At 49.3% G+C, this 17,508-nt stretch overlaps 2 protein-coding genes across 2 annotated transcripts; one reads left to right on the forward strand and one right to left on the reverse strand.

The window, feature by feature from the left end:
- Window positions 1–1,129: 1,129 nt before the first annotated feature.
- On the forward strand, window positions 1,130–13,463 carry VFPPC_11130 (hybrid NRPS/PKS enzyme; the record flags this gene model as incomplete). Its single annotated transcript, XM_018289395.1, has 6 exons — window positions 1,130–2,093; window positions 2,188–2,325; window positions 2,379–7,770; window positions 7,821–8,175; window positions 8,249–8,717; window positions 8,797–13,463. The coding sequence occupies 6 exons, from the start codon at window positions 1,130–1,132 to the stop codon at window positions 13,461–13,463; spliced, it is 11,985 nt and encodes a 3,994-aa protein (XP_018140262.1).
- Window positions 13,464–14,381: 918 nt separating this feature from the next.
- On the reverse strand, window positions 14,382–15,251 carry VFPPC_11129 (methyltransferase SirN-like protein; the record flags this gene model as incomplete). Its single annotated transcript, XM_018289394.1, has 2 exons — window positions 14,382–15,034; window positions 15,083–15,251. 2 exons carry the CDS (start codon window positions 15,249–15,251, stop codon window positions 14,382–14,384), a joined length of 822 nt encoding a protein of 273 aa, XP_018140261.1.
- Window positions 15,252–17,508: the final 2,257 nt, after the last annotated feature.

Below are 17,508 nucleotides of genomic sequence, written 5' to 3' on the forward strand. Positions count from 1 at the left end.
TGACTTGCCCTTTCAGCTCAGGTCTATGTTGTGTAAACCACCAAATGGAACTGGTCGAGAACTTCTGAGAGCCACGGCGGGACGGCGTACCTAGTTGCACTGACTTTTCAGTATCTGGAAATACTGCTCACGGAGAGTTGCACGAAAAAAAAAGAGTGATAAACTATGCTAGCGAGCTCTTCGCATCAGAAACTGGCAACTGACCTCGAATTGTAATGGGCTCGGGAATGGTAGCAAAGACAATGTGATAGCAGATAATTGTCTACTATCTACTTTCACGTCTCCCTTACCTAATTCAAATACGAACCCGGTAGTAATAGTAGCAGGTTGAATTGACAGGGTATGCCAGCCGGCCACGGACTCTGACTACGAATCTTGCTAGGAAAAATTGTCATATTTTTGCTAGGCTAAGCCTCTTAAGGCGTTGAATGTTGATTCGGCAATGTCTGCTCTTGGGTTACGCCGATTCGGCGTACTCTATGTAGACATTGAATGGTGCTGATAATCGGACCTTCAAACTGGCAAATCCTGGCGTGCTAAGCAGTGAATAGTCGATAACACGACATGTGGTTCATGTAAGGCGACTGTACGGATTTATTTAATCGGTTCTATGCAAATTCCAGTTACAGTACTCTACTGTAAACACCCGAAGTTCATTGCTGATTTGTCCGTTCTACAAGCCATTTCGGTACATGGTACGGTAGCTGTCGCAGCCTAGCATCTCGCCTTTTGGCATTTCGATTCTAACTATAGGTTAGTTACTCCGTACAATCCCTGTCTATTCGGACGGGATGTGGGTCTTGCGCCACTCGGGAATTGTCTTGTGCCGTTACACTACCGCATTGGGGTATCCAACCCGGTGTCCCAATCGAGGCATCGGCTCCATGTCAGCGGCTGCCGAAAGCGCGGACCGTGTACATCATGGCCCATGCTATACACTGGACGCTGATACGGAATGTCAAGTGTGTAGTATTATAGTTAACTTCCCTTGTGTGCGTGAATGTCGAAAAGCGGTGTCGTTCGAATTCAACGCTGTATGCCCCCCAGTTGAGCTGCAGTTGAACCGCAGTAGGCGAACCACCAAAGACACAAGCTACCCTTGCTACCACCTCACCTAGACTCAGACACCATGGCCTACACGCATTCGCCAAAAGAACCCATAGCTATTATTGGAAGCGGATGTCGATTTCCTGGGGATGCAACATCGCCCTCCAAGTTGTGGGACTTGCTGCGATCCCCACGAGACCTAACGAAACCTATTCCCGCTGAATCACGTTTCAACGCTGAGGGCTTTTACCACCCAAATGGCGAGCACCACGGAGCCAGCAATGTCACGAAGTCGTACTTTATTGAAGAAGACCCACGGTTCTTTGACTCTGGGTTCTTTAGCATTGCGCCTCGTGAGGCCGAGGCCATCGATCCCCAGCAGCGGCTCCTGCTGGAGACCGTTTATGAGGCCATGGAAAATGCAGGACTCACACTACAGGGACTCAGAGGAAGCCAGACATCCGCCTATGTAGGCGCTATGTCAGCTGATTATACGGATACTCAGATGCGAGACCTGGAGAATTTATCCCAGTATATGATCACAGGGACATCGCGCGCTCTGCTCTCCAACCGCCTGTCTTACTTTTTCGACTGGAAGGGTCCATCCATCTCAGTCGATACTGCATGTTCTTCTAGCCTGGCGGCTGTCCACCTTGGTGTGCAGAGTTTGCGAAACGGCGAATGTACGACTTCGTGCGTCGCCGGATCCAACTTGATTCTAGGGCCTGATGCGTATCTTGCCGCCACAAGTCTGCATTTGCTCTCACCTTCAGGGAGATCTCAAATGTGGGATAAGGGCGCAGATGGGTATGCCCGAGGTGAGGGCGTCTGCGCCTTCTTTATGAAGACGCTGTCTCAAGCTCTAAGAGATGGGGATCGGATAGATGCACTCATCCGGGAATCGTGTATAAATCAGGACGGTCGCACCAAGGGCATTACACTCCCCAGTGCAGAGGCACAGGCCGCACTGATTAGAACGACCTATAGGAATGCTGGACTGGACATTTTGAGAAACGAGGACCGACCGCAATACGTTGAAGCACATGGTGAGTTCCAACCTGCTTCGTGGACCTGCCCTCAGTGAGATGCATGCGCAAATACCACGGTGCAATAATTTGGCTAACTAGCTCTAAAATGCAGGTACTGGCACACAAGCCGGAGACCCTAGAGAGGCGTCAGCCATCAGTCAAACGTTTTTCCCGCCCGACCAAGAGCTTGAAAATAAGCCCAATATAGTCGTAGGGTCAGTTAAGACAATAATTGGGCACACAGAAGGATGTACGTTGTTCATTTCTGTTACATATAGGACAAGCTAACCCTGGAGACTGTAGGCGCTGGTATCGCCGGGCTTTTGAAGGTTCTGCTGGCCATGAGACACAAGACAATTCCTCCCAATCAACATCTTCGTCATCTCAACCCGAGCGTGGAGCCTTTTTACAAGAACCTTGAAATACCTACAACTCCACTAGATTGGCCTCACGTTCCCTTTGATCACCCATTTAGGGCGAGTATAAATGGCTTCGGGTCCGGTGGTACCAATTGTCATGCAATCATGGAAAGCTATGTTCCCGAAATCCATGATCATGGGCCATGGGGAAGGCCGGAAGCACTCCGCAATGTTCAAGAATCTCCGCTACCAGATGTTGACTTCACTCCAACTCCCCTTATTTTCTCTGCTGCCTCGGAATCAGCCTTGGTAGCAATGTTGGAGAAATATGCGCGGTATCTAGAAAATACTGACGTGCCTATCCAACGCCTGGCAAAGACCCTCAATTCGCACCGCTCAACCCTTGGTGTAAGAGTGATTTTCCCCGCGACCTCGCGACTAGAGTTACTTGAGGAAATAAAGAAACAACTCTCCAAAGTACGCGACAGTCCCGGTACGGAAATTGGCACTCGGTCCTCCATCATAGAATTCGATGAGAACAGACGCCCCCGAATCCTGGGCATATTTACTGGCCAAGGAGCACAATGGCCGGGCATGGGACAAACTTTAATGAAAAAATGTGCATTGTTCAGGACAACAATCGAGAACATGGAACAGGCACTGGCTCTCCTTCCAGACCCGCCAGGGTGGTCTCTCAAGAAAGAGATTATGGCACCTCCCGCAGAGTCTCGATTAGGAGAAGCTGAAATCTCCCTCCCTGTATGTGCAGCGGTCCAGGTAGGGCTTGTTAGTCTGCTTTCCCAAGCTGGCATAAGTTTTCACAGTGTGGTCGGTCATTCAGGCGGAGAAATTGGGGCTGCGTATGCGGCTGGTAAAATCTCTGAAAACGACGCGGTAATCATTGCATATTACCGCGGTGTTTATGCAAAACTTGCCATCGGTGCAGATGGGAAGAAGGGCGCAATGATTGCGGTTGGGTTTGGTTATGAGGAGGGCCTGGATTTCTGTTCAAACCCGAAGATGAAGGATCGTCTGACCATAGCCGCCAGCAACTCGCCTAAAAGTGTTACGCTTTCTGGTGACGAAGACGCTGTCATTGAAGCAAAGGAGATGCTTGATAAAGAGGGCCTCTTCAATCGCGTGCTAAAGTTGGACACAGCCTACCATTCGTCACATATGTATCCTTGTGCAGCACCCTATCTCGCGGCACTCCAACGCTGCGACATTAAGGTAGGCAAAAGCAGCGCAACTACTGCCTGGGTATCAAGTGTATACGAAGACAACAGGACGATTACTGATGATCAAGACGCCGACATGAAGGCAATATATTGGAAAGACAACTTGATTGGAAGGGTGTTGTTTTCCCAAGCCCTTGAATGCGCATTGGATGATGACAGAGGGGCCTTTGATCTTGCCCTAGAGGTTGGACCCCATCCAGCTTTGAGAGGTCCATCACTTGAGACTATTAGATCCAAGCTTGGATCCGAAATCCCTTATGCCGGTGTCTTGGACCGGAAGTCGGACGATGTCACAGCACTGAGCAGAGCTCTTGGCTTTGTATGGACGCACCTGGGATCCGACTGTGTGAACTTTGATGACTATTCATCTGCGTTTGACGAAAGAAATAGTCATATGGACAAAACCCCTCTGGCAAACCTACCAACGTATCCGTGGGATCACAAGACGATCTTGTGGCGAGAGTCTAGACTCAACAGGCAGGTCCGACATAGAAGTGACCGGCCTCATGAGCTGCTTGGCAACAGAACTCCAGATGACACAGAATACGAGCCAAGATGGCGGAATTTCTTCAAGCTAGAGGAGATGCCCTGGCTGCGAGACCATTGCATACAAAACCAAATTATCGTCCCCGCAGCCACATATTGCGTGATGGCCCTAGAGGCTGCTAGGTTTCTTGGTAGAGGAAAGCATGTGGTAAACATCGAGCTTTCCAATATAGCCATCCTGCGGCCAATAGTCTTGGATGAATCCTCTGGGGGAACCGAAACCTTGCTATCTCTGCGCAGCGACCTCGACTCCAACAAGGGAAAAAGCGACGTCATTCACGCTGAGTTCAGTCTCAGCGCGGGTACCGTGGAAGATGGACACTTGAGGACTGCCGCCTCAGGAGAAATACGGGTCTTTCTGGCAAGCGATGGAGCTGACCACCCGACTTTCTTTCCTCTGAGATCGGAAAAGACGCAGTCTGAACTGTTGCCGGTCAATGTCAACCGGTTCTACGAGTCCCTAAGTCAAATGGGGTTGGGTTATACTGGCCCGTTCAGGGCGATGACGTCCATGAGGAGACGGATGGATATGGCATCCTCCGTCGTCGAGATTGATGCAGACGTGGGAAGGTCAATCCCAGTTCATCCGACTTGGCTTGATGTATGCTTTCAGACGTTTCTCGCTGCATTTGCCGCTCCTCGAGATGCTTCTTTATGGACAGCATTTATGCCCACAACAATCGGCCGCATGTCATTTTCTCCTGCTACGAGGGCCATCCCCAACGGACCAGCGTCGATGACCGTCGATGCACAGCTAACTGAATTGACACCGGCTTTCCAAGCGAAATTACCTACAATCACCGGCGACATGAGCATCTATAACTCCAAGACTGGTCGATTAGAAGTTCACATTGAAGATTTCACAATGAGTTCTTTCCTTCCAGCTACAGAGAAAGACGACAGACGTCTGTATCTGAAGACGGTGTGGCGGCCCGACATTCTTTCCAGAGCAACTTTCGAAGCACAACAGCAAATTGACTCTCTACATGAGTTGAAGGTCATTGATGCCTGTGAAAAGGTAGTTCGCTTTTATCTATCAAAATTTCGGAGGGAAAAGTCCTTCCCCGAAATAGTCAAGACGATTCCAGGCTTGCTTGGTGTGGTTGAGGCGGCGACAGCTAGTACCGTGAGCGAACCAACAGAGCCAGAACTGGCTTCCATTTTGCAGGAGTTTGGGCACCACATAGATATGACACTAGTCAAAACGATTGGTGAGCAGCTCTTGCAAAATTTAGGGCTCAGTCCGGTCCCTGCTGAAGCACCAGCGTCTCTCGGTAACCTTGTATCCCGATGGCACGATGAAGGGTTAGGCTTCAAACAAGTCCACCAACACATTGTGAGTGCAGCAAAACAAATATCGCATCGATATACAAATTTACGAGTCCTGCAAGTTGGCCCATCCTCAGCTAGTCTTGTGCGAGCACTATGTCAAGGACTTGAGCATGCCTTAGATTCATATACTATTGTGGATGGGTCGGAGCACATTGTCGAAGAAATTAAGGCGGGCGTGGTTTCAAACAAATTGAGAGTCCAAGTGAAAGTCTTCGATGTCGAAGCCGGGCTCGGGGAGGGAAATGATGCTTTTGCTGCCGGCTCTTTCGACTTGATTATTACGCACAAGGCTTTCGGAAAGCAGGCTGCTGCTTTAGGAACGGTCCGAGATCTATTGAGGCCAGGAGGCTTCCTTGTCATGATGGCTGCGACTGGGCCGCAACTTCGTTTCCCTTTCTTCTTGTTATCGGCTCCAGCGCCGGCGAACGACGACCAGGAATCAATTCAGCCGCATTTATTGAACTCGACCCGAGACGAAATACACAGCGTCCTCCAGAAAGCTGGGTTTTCAGGTGTTGACTCCATGGCAGTTGATAACGTTGAGGCGAAACACACATTCTCTGTCGTTGTCTCGCAGTCAATTGATGATGATGTTAACTTCCTGAGAAGTCCGCTTGCGTCGACGTCGCCGATTACCACTAGCGGAAAAATCCTCGTTTTGGGTGGTTCCTCGGTTAAAGTCACCAATGTCATCAGAATCGTGCAGTCTCATTTATCCCGTGTCTGGAGTGGTGAGATCGTCACTGTCGAATCCCTCTCAGAACTGCTTAGCGAGGAAGTCGAGGAGGCTGAAGCTGTTCTTAGTCTTACTGAGCTCGATCAGCCAATTCTCGAGCGGCTGAACGCCACTAATTTCCAAAATTTGCAGATGCTTCTGGAGAAGTCTAGAGCACTCCTGTGGATAACTCAAGGTGCATCTGAAAGCCCTTATCAGAGCGCAACCATTGGACTTGGGCGATCTTTCGTGTCTGAGAATCCGCAGAAGGCTCTACAATTCCTCGATTTGGATACAGTCACTGGTAATGAGGAAGTTCTTGCAGAGAGCCTACTCCGACTTATTGCAAGTGCTGTTAAAAGAACTGACGGTTCAAAAGGCTCACGTCTGTGGATGATTGAGCCGGAACTTTCGGTGGACAAAGGCGCACTTCTTGTTCCAAGACTTGTCCCCGATAAGAAACGCAACGATCGTCTCAACTCGCTGAAACGAAAAGTAGAGACCCAAGCTCTTGTTGGGACGCAGGCCGTAACTCTTGTTCCTTCGCTGCACAATGCTGGTCAAGTTGCATACACGGCCGAAGAGACACTTAATCACCCTTCAGAACCGGCTTCAGACCAAGTTTCCCTGAGAGTTGAGTATTGCTCCGCAGACCCCGTCCTGCCTAACCACCACGGGGACAACCTGTTCTGTTGTGTTGGCCGCACACAGGATGAGGAGCAATTCTTGGCATTGTCGGCTTCCAACTCGTCCGCAATCACGGTGCCACGGGCATGGACTATTCGACTGAACGATGGCAAGCTGAAGGAATCAGCTATCCTCCCCTTTTTTTTTCACGCGTTGCACCGAATTAAGGCGCGTGTCATTGAGGCTTCCATGCCGCCTAGATACATCACGCTACTCTACGAGGCCGATGAGCATCTTGCTTCCTCCATTGATAGGCCTGAGAATCTCTCAGGTAAGGAGTATGCGTTCATCAGCTACCAGGGATACTCAAATGGCGACTCTCCTCGCAATGGCATTTACATTGAACCGCACATGTCGAGGAAGGAGATGACATCGCTGATACCCTCTAAATCAAGGCTCCTTATTCACCCGGGGCATCGAAGTGATAGAAGACAGCTCCAAGCCGTCCAGCAAGCTCTTCCAAAAAACACCGCTGTCGTTGCATTCCAGGATCTCGACTCTGATCGTCTGATACCACATGATGTACTTCTGGGAGCTTTAGAGAGCCTTCCCCCATCCCGGGCGGCGACATTTGATAGCACCCAAGTGGTGAAGGCAGGTTCATTAATATTGGACGGGATCAACAGCCATGGAAATGTTGTAGTCGTTGACTGGACCGGTGATCAGGTAATCACGCTAACACAAAGGCCTGTAAATCCACAACACTTGTTGTCACCGAATAAGACCTATCTTCTCGTTGGCCTTAGTGGACAGATAGGCCAGTCTATGTGCCGTTGGCTAGTGGTAAATGGTGCAAGACATGTTGTAGTAACGAGCCGGTGTGTATATCTAGGACCGAATCGTGACCTGGCTCTGCTAACGGTTATAGGAATCCTGACAAGGGAGGACTTTGGAAGGATGAGTTGCAAAGACAAGGCGCCAACATTGCCATCGAGGTAGCAGATGTCACCAACAAGCAAGAACTTGTCGATCTACGCACCCGCATTCTCAGCACTATGCCACCGATCGGTGGCGTTGCAAACGGCGCGATGGTGTTATCAGACAAATTGTTTGCCGACATGTCGTTCGACAGCTTCCAGAAAGTGCTATCACCAAAAGTTGAAGGCTCCAAAAGCTTGGACGAGATCTTTTCTGGTGACGATCTAGACTTCTTCATCTTGTTTTCGTCCATTTCCGCTGTGACTGGCCAGCGAAGCCAAGCCAACTATGCCGCGGCGAACAACGTAAGTTGAATAAGGCGCCCGCCCTGAGTGTTTCAAAGTATTAGCAAACTGATATGCTCTACCCTGTTCTTAGTTTATGGTCGGACTGGCCTCGCAAAGACGAGCCCGCCAGCTCCCTGCATCAGTGATCGACATCGGAATGGTAATCGGTATCGGCGTCATTCAAAGAACCGAGGATGATGAAGGCATTAGCGCGATGGAGACTGCCTTGCGAAAGCTAGATTACATGCCCGTTTCCGAGCGGGACCTCCATCACCTTCTAGCTGAAGCGATACTCGTTGGTAAGAGTGATGAGTGTCCAGAAATAGTGACGGGATTGGAGACGTTCAACACAACCTCGGGCAATCAGCCGTTCTGGCACAGAAACCCTCGCTTCTCGCATCTTATAACGGATGTCGGTTCCACCCAAGCAGGCCAGGGTTCTACAAACAGTGTGCAAAAGACACTGAAGGAAAAGCTGGCGGATGCCCGTGGACCAAATGACGCCCTACAAACCATGGAAGAGGCTCTCATGGCGTATCTGGGGTCTTCCCTTAAGGCGAGTAATTCTTGTGCAGTGTAAAATGTGTTCTTTGTCGCTAACACAGCAACATCAGCTGTCGCTTGAGAGTATTTTTACAGATGTGCCGCTCATTGATCTCGGTATTGACTCCCTGGTCGCCGTGGAGATTCGCAACTGGATCTTCTCGGAAGCCGGTCACGACGTTCCCGTATTAAAAATCTTAGGAGGATCCTCTATCAAGCAAATATGCACTGACGTGGTTTCGTCTCTGTCTTTCGAAGCACAACCTGCTAAGGCGCCGGAATCTCAAGCTCAAGCCGTGCCGCTTCCGAGCTCTCGCGACTGGAACAAGCCCTCCACAGAGACCAATTCCTCTGATGACACTTCGAGTTCATCTAAATCTTCAGACCTGCCGCCGCAGCCAGATTCTTATGTAGCGAGTCGACTTACCTCGGCCTCCCCGGACATTACCTTGGAGGCTGTGGACAGGAAGCCCTCTCGCCCAATTCCGTTCCGCACAGAGTCATTGTCACTGGGCCAATCACGCCTCTACTTCTTGTCTCAGTACTTGGATGATAACATTACATTGAACTGTACAGCATCTTATGCGCTCTCGGGCAAACTTGATGTGTCCAAGTTCGAAAAGTCCATCATGGCCGTGATTCAAAGTCACGAAATGCTCCGAACCACATTCTACCTCGATGAACAAGATGGAAAACCAGTGCAGGGTATAATTGAGAAATCTCCATTCAAGTTGCAGGTAATCTCTGGCAATGGTGACATGGAATATGTCAAGTCAGAGTTGGAGCGAACCCGGAACTATCAATACAACTTGGAAATGGGTGATACGTTCATCGCCACACTCTTGTCACACAGCGCCGATTCCCATACCATCATATTTGGCTACCACCATATAATCATGGATGGTGTCAGTTGGCAGATATTCCAGCAAGATTTGGCCAAATTTTACAACAATCCGAGCTTAACATCATCTCCCAAATCTCTGCCAGCGCAATATATTGACTTCACCGTCAAGCAGCAAAGAGACATAGCCGGCGGAGCATATGCTGACAGACTCAAATTTTTCCAAGACAGCTTTCGGGAGCCGGTTAGCCCATTGCCACTCTTCCCCTTTGCGAAAGTCAGCACGCGCAGGTCCTTAACGCGGCATGCGGTTCGAGACATTGTCTTGCACATAAATCCAGAGACACTAAACGCAGTAAAGACGGCAAGCCAGGCTTTTCGGACCACCTCATTTCACTTCTTTCTTTCAGCGTTCCAAGTCCTGCTTCACCGGCTGCTGAACACTGAGCAAATGTGCATAGGCGTGGTGGATGCCAACCGTTCAGAACAGACCTTTAGCAGCACTATTGGTTTCTTTCTGGAGACCATACCGGTGCTGTTTCGAGTCGATAGAGACCAAAGGTTCAGCAATGTGCTCCAGACTACCCGATCCAAAGCATATGCTGCACTCGCACAGACTGGCGTCCCGACTGAGGAGATTCTGCGAGCATGCAATATCCCGGCGTCGACGACTGAGACGCCGCTGTTCCAGGTGGTATTCAACTATCGCATGGGAGCAAGTCGAACGTCACAGATGCAGGGCTTAGACATGAAGTTCTTGCATTACACTGACGCGAAGAGCCCTTTCGATGTTGTAGTGTCCGTTGATGAGCTGAATGACGGCACAGCGATGGTTACCTTCTCCCTACAGGATTACTTGTATGACGAGGAAGGTGCAGAATTGCTTGCCAAAACGTACAAACATTTGCTCGAGGCGCTTGCCAAAGATCCTGATCGCCCGGTTGGGAGTATCCCGGTGTTTGACACGACGTTGATTGAGCAGGCTGTCGCTCTAGGTACCGGACCCGAGATAGAACTTGCACCATCTTCAGCTGGCACACTCTCGAAGATCATCAATACCTGGACAAGCAAAGATCCTACTTCCCTTGCCGTCAAGGATGTCAATGGAAACACAAAAACGTATTTCCAACTCTCAGAAAAAGCCAACGGCATTTCAGCAGAGTTGATAAGTGACGAAACAGTATCCCTGTCGCCCATCTGCGTGCTGTTGGAGCCAGGTACAGATACCATTGCCACTATTCTTGGGATTCTTCGTGCGGGGGCCGCATATGTGCCTCTAGATGTCCGCAGTACGAATGAACGACTAAGTGATATACTGGAAGAATCCGGCTCGACAATCTTACTCCATCATACGGCGACTGAACAACGCGCTCGTGAGCTTCACAGACTCTCCAATAACTCTCAGAGAATCAGACTCCTTAGTATCGACTCAATCCCTCAAAACACCACGGAAAGAGTCGAAGATTTATCCACCACTGACGGCCTTGGAATGATCTTGTACACCAGCGGCTCGACAGGCAAGCCGAAAGGAATCCCACTAACCAATGGCAACATCCGGACCACTATCCTCGGTGTCTCCAAGAGAGTCCCTCTAGGCCGAGAAGTAGTGCTGCAGCAAAGCGGACAAGGCTTCGATGCGGCTATATTCCAGATCTTCATTGCACTTGCCCATGGCGGGACGGTGATCATGGGTGATAACCGGGCTGATCCAGCAGAATTGGCCGCGCTAATGGCGCGCGAGGGTGTCACTTGCAGTGTATTTATTGTCTCGGAAATGCAATCTATGTTGAAGTACGGATACGATAAGCTCCGTACGTGCTCTTCGTGGCGCATTGCCATGGTCGCTGGGGAGGTGTTCACGATAAACCTCCTGGACCAATTCCGCAACCTCAACCGACCTGATTTGAGGATCATCAACGCATACGGCCCAACTGAGGCATCTATATGCTCTTCCATGCATGAAGTATTGCCTAGCGACATTCACACGGACTACTCCAGTATTCCAATCGGGAAGCCTATTGCTAATTACGGAACTTACATCGTTGACGAGGAGTGCAGACCCGTTCCCATCGGGTGGCCAGGCGAAATCGCCATCAGTGGACCAGGGGTCGCCGATGGATATCTGGATCTGCCGCAACTTACAGAAAGAAAATTTAAACGTCGAACCTTTCACAAGCAGACTTCAGGATATGACAGACTATATCTCACAGGCGATAACGGCCGAATGCTCAGCGACGGCTCCATTGTGATGTCCGGACGCGTGGATGGAGACGACCAAGTCAAAATCAGAGGCATGCGCGTCCAGCTTGACGATGTCTCTCGCGTCCTTGTTCAAGCATCGGGTGGTAATCTTGTGGATGCAGCTGTCTTAGTCCAAGGAAATGATGCCACAACCCAGCGACTTATCGCGTACGTCGTTTTCTCGGGGACCAGCCACATCAACGATAGGCAAACGTATTTGCATAAACTCAACCAGGAGCTCCCGATACCGCCATACATGCGTCCAGTGATGACTATACCTTTGGACATTCTTCCCGTAACAGAACGGGGCAAGTTGGATAGCCGCAAGTTGGCAGCTTTGCCTTTGCCGGAGGTTTCTCCCAATACCTGCGATCAGATGACAGAGTATGAGGCGCGGCTCCGAGATGTTTGGACAACTGTTTTGGGTGACATCTCCTTGTCTGTGCCCATACAACGCGACTCCGACTTCTTCTCCGTTGGCGGCAATTCGTTGCTGCTGCTACGCCTCAAGTCTGAGATTCGTCGAGTATTTGCCGTTGACATTCCCCTATCGGAGCTATTCCAATACAGTACACTTAAGCTGTTTGCCGCGCGACTCACCGGTAATTCAAAGCTTGAACATATCAACTGGGATCAGGAAACCGAGCCAGATGACGCCATTTGCCAACCCACGCGCTCAGCCAAGACGCCCAGAGCCCCGTCTCACAAAACAGAGGGTATTTCTGTCCTTCTCACGGGATCAACGGGCTTCCTGGGAACTGCTATTTTACGTCAGCTGGTTACTCTTCCTCAAGTTGTCCGTGTCCACTGCGCAGCCATCCGTGATAATGGCCGGGATAAGCCTCGACAATTAGGAGTAGATTCGCCAAAGATTGTGCGTTACTCGGGCGACCTTTCACTCCCTCATTTAGGCCTGAGCCCAGAGCAAATAGCTCAGATATGCAATGACATCGACGTTATTATTCATAACGGAGCTGAAGTCTCGCATATGAAGAACTACCGCAGTCTACGCGCTACCAATTTCCTGTCTACGATTGAACTGGCCGGCATGGCTGTACGCCTCAATATACCAATGCACTACGTCTCTACGGGCGGTGTTGCGAGGCTCAGCGGCGATGCGGTACAGACGGAATCTTCCTTGGCGGCCTTCTACCCACCAAGTGACGGATCAGATGGGTACGTAGCGTCCAAGTGGGCAAGTGAAGTGTTTTTGGAGAAACTTCACAGTCGCATGCAAGGCCAAACGTGGATCCATCGGCCGAGCAGCATCACAGGGAACGATGTGCCGACCCTGGACATAGTACACAACTTGCTAAGATTCTCCGTGGCAATGAAAGCCGTGCCTGACCTTACGGGCTCCACGGGATCTTTTGATTTTATTCACGTCGATACCGTGTCAAAGAATGTTGCCAACTGCGCAGTTTCAGGCACTAGAGGAGATGGGCGAGAACATTCAAACACCCTGACCTTCGTACACCAGAGCGGCGAAGAGATTATACCAGTGGATCAGTTCAAGGAGCACATGGAGGCTGCAGAAGCTAGTCCGTTCAGAGTTCTGCCTTTGAGAGAGTGGGTTGCTGGAGCCATGGAAGAGGGCTTGGATGAGGTTGTCGGCTCATTCTTGTTAGGCTCTGGGGACAGGATCCGAGTACCGCTGCTACAACGTGGCGACTCCCCTTGATTATTCAGAGGTAGTATTTTACTTATGCTGGGTTATAATACTAGTCTATGTATTTGTCTTCTAAATTAAACACAAATTTTGTTGATAGCTCAATTCTAGCCTCGCCGCTTGATACATCTTCGTCTCCGTACCCAGATGATGCCGTTTCCCAGACTTGTCAGCAATAAACATTGATTGAAAAGACCAGTATTAATATTGATATTGAATAGTTGCCAATATTGATATTGATATTGATACTGGTAAGAAACCGTCGTCTCGATCATAATAGTGTTGTATACATTACTGCGACAAAATGTCGCCGCTGCTGACATCTATAGTATCGCCGCCAGTCTGTAAGGGGGAATATAACTTATTGTCGTAATCCCATTAGGCCACCTTCCGTTATAGATTTTGCAGTCAATCAACAGACTTGACCGCGATTCTATTGACCCTACCTTGTTGTTTGACATATCACTTGTTTACTGACTTTCCTCCTTGTTGACCAAGGACCTTTTTTGCCCATGATTACAGCCAGCAAAGGTGCACCGCTAAACGACAATACATAAGCCTCCCGGAAATATTAAAGCTACAGAGGAATAAATACTATTTAATCTATGGCTATATATAAATTCTGACTACTTGACTTTGAGCGAGGAGATATTATTTACGCTTGAGTTGCTGACGTCTTGCGTGTAAGTGCGTCACTTTGCGGGCTACTCTAAAGCATTTGGTGTGTTTGCTTTGGGCCGACAAAGTACCAGTCCCATCCAGGCTACTCTGTCTTTAATATGCAGCATCTAAACTAGTCGATTCAAAAGTATCGTCTACTATGACAAATAACGGTCCACTTGACTCAACTTGCGTAGAAACTATTAGAAGGGAGTATTCTCCGTGTCTAACCAAAGCCAGGGCCTACCTTGCAAACACCGTCTTTAGAGCTCAAACGAGCTGACCCCAGACAACAATTTCTTCAATCCTCGCACCCTCATTCTCAAGCTCCGCCTTCACCCGTCCCGGCAAGGCATCAAGCTGCTCAGCACTAAAGGAAGTTGCCACGCTTCTCGCAACGGCTGTCAGTGGTGCCACGGGTCCTATAATGCCATTGGCACTGCGAGCACGCATCTCCGGTTTCGCCAGCTTCCCAATATCACACAGGATTCGTCTTTCCTGCACGTTCTTCAAGCCCGCCTCTTGAAGCATCTGCTTCATCTCATTCGCGAAGTTACCCACGCCAATGGCTGTCCAAACTTCCGAGGTCATCTTAGCGAAGTCAGTCATCGCGGGTCCTAGAGTGCCCTTTGGCGGCTGGAAGGCATTCATTTCCATGAGCTGAACCCAGCCGCCGGGTTTTACCATGGAAATGATGTTTTTCACAACCTCAATGGGTTTGCCCGGAGCAGAGCCGGCGAGACTACCTCGTATGTGCACGAGGTCCAGCGAGTTCAAGAGATGCTCTGGCCATGGGTCCTTGAAAGAATGCTTGAAGTATGTGATGCCGTCTGGCGTCTCTGGGAAGAGCTCAGGCTCGATGTCACTGCCAAAGTACTCGTGTTGTACTGAGAGCGGACTGCGCACATCGCGGAGCCAGATGCCTTTTGACCATATTAGCGTGGTCTCGAAGGATGTCAAGGGTTACAAACCATCGGCGGTGCCGGAATCTAGTATTCTCTTTCCCGGCTCCTGGAGGTTAATGGGAGCTAAGACGAGCTTGCCATCCATGGCATCCAGGAAAACAGCGTGGAGATCAGCAAGGCGCTGCAGCTCGGCCGTGTGGCCGGCTTTCTTGGTCATATTCATAAAGTTGTCCATTTTAGTATAATATTGTGGTTTCGCTAGTATTTGACTCGCCTATCAACAAATGCGAAACTAAGAGAGGGTTTGCCGTGTACACATACTTATGTAAACTACACGACATGTCTCTGCACAGTAACAAATCTCGACAATACATCGTAACCCAGTCTGACTTCAAACGGAACTGGCTAGGTCTTGGCTTGGCAGACTGTTGAGTGCAATGTGCCGAAAGAGTGGCGCTCAAGGCTACCGAGGGCGGTCCGCTTACCAAAAATGGTGCGCATCGCCGAAGTGGACCGCGTGCCGAATTTACTCGCTGGCTGAATGTTTGATGCAGAGGCTATAACATACTTGGTTCTTCGGATCCTTGTGGGTTTATATGTAGTATTCTCCGAATTATGTATTGCAATATGTGTGGAATTATCTTAACGTATGTATGTATTTACACGATACTGGTATTCAACCCGAGTTCTAGGTACGTTCCTCCATGTCCATACTAGAACCTGTAGCACGTAAATGCAGTGAAAGCGAAAAAATTGAACAATTAAACGAATTAGGTAGTATAATTTTCACACAATCATGGCCGTGTTATCGCAAGTATGCTGGTTAGCATTTCTGGGAGTCCTACTTCATTACATCTCTGATGTTTTCCTGAAGCACCGGCGGATGAAAAGTGCCAAGATTCCACCAGGACCTAGAGGTACACACGTATTCATATTTTCAATGCTCTAATTACTGAATTATAGCTGATAACCTACTGATAGGTTGGCCTTTTTTTGGAAACGCCTTGGAACTGGCTTCATCCAATAGCAACACCATCACTGATATCTTTCGCAATTGGGCTCAGCAGCATGGTTCTGTGACGCAATTTAGCGTCATGGGGGCGAAACAAGTGGTTCTATCTGATGAGAAGATTGTGAAAGAGCTATTTGTCAAGAGGGGAAATAGGTATTCTGATCGAGGAGCCCCTCATGCAGTGGAATATATATCAATGAATCAAAACCCAGGTTTCAGACCCAAGGACGGTGAGTAATTTTGGCTGTTGGAAGGGGTTTTGTGGTTTTGTATGATCTATACTGATAATCGATAGAGGGCTGGCGTCGTCAGAGAAACTTGATGCACAGCGCGGTCTCCATCACCTCCATTAATAAATACCAAAAATTAATGGATAATGAAGCAATCATCACTGTTCATGCGTTGCATCAATCGCCGCTGTCATTTGACAAAGAGTTTCTACGGTACTCTTACTCCGTCCTCACCAGTTCGCTGCTTGGATTCTCAGTGCGCTCCGCCTCTGACACCTATATTCAACAAAACGAAGAGTTCACTGCCGAAATCATGAAGTCTTTCCGTCCAGATTGCTTTCCCAGTAACGTGTTCTCATTTCTGAGAAAAATGCCCTTCTGGCTGGTCCCAAGTTTGAGAACAATGGAGAGACTTCGAAAAGAGTACGTTGCGCAAATGTGGTTGTTCAGGAGCAAGATCGAGAAAAGTGTCAGAGACGGTTCAGCAACGGAGTCTATCTATAAGCACTTCCTTTTGAACCGGGGTGATTACGCCGTTACGGACGAGGAATCTGTTCATACATTCCAAGGTATGATAGACGGTGGGACGCGCTCTCCTCACAACAACTTGCTCACATTCCTATTCTTGATGATGGAGTATCCTGACTGGCAGAGGAGGCTTCAGGAGGAAGTAGACCAGGTCGTTGGAAAAGATAGGATGCCATGCCACGAGGATATTCCCAACCTACCTACAGTGAGAGCCATAGTGAAAGAGGGAGTCCGATACAGGAGCATAGTGGCAGAAATGGGCATAACCCATTGCCTTAGTGAGGATGATGTTTATGAGGGCTACTTTTTTGAAAAAGGAACAGTGTTCCATGCGCCATTCGAGTGAGTCTTGGTTTTCAAAAATTGCCTCATTCCCATGTTCAATCCCGCTAATTCTGCTAGATCTATCCTCATGGATAAGGAAACATATCCGGACGGACTCCTGTTCAACCCTGCACGTTGGCTTGAACCCAGCTATCCAACCTTCAAGGAACCTTTAACTACTTACCCAAATTGCCACAATTTTCCAGCTTTTGGGTATGGTAGACGAGCTTGCCCAGGAGTTGAGTTTGCGGAACGCACCTTGGTCATCATAATTGCCAAATTGGGATGGGCAGTAAACATCCGGTGGCCTCGGGACGAATTTGGTAAAGAGCTTCGGGAGAAGCTTCGGTATGAGCCGGTGCCTGCCCCGAGACCTATGAATTTTGGCTGCAGCATCG

This window comes from Pochonia chlamydosporia, chromosome 6 (genome assembly GCF_001653235.2).
Source record: "Pochonia chlamydosporia 170 chromosome 6, whole genome shotgun sequence".
NCBI classification, from domain to species: domain Eukaryota; kingdom Fungi; phylum Ascomycota; class Sordariomycetes; order Hypocreales; family Clavicipitaceae; genus Pochonia; species Pochonia chlamydosporia.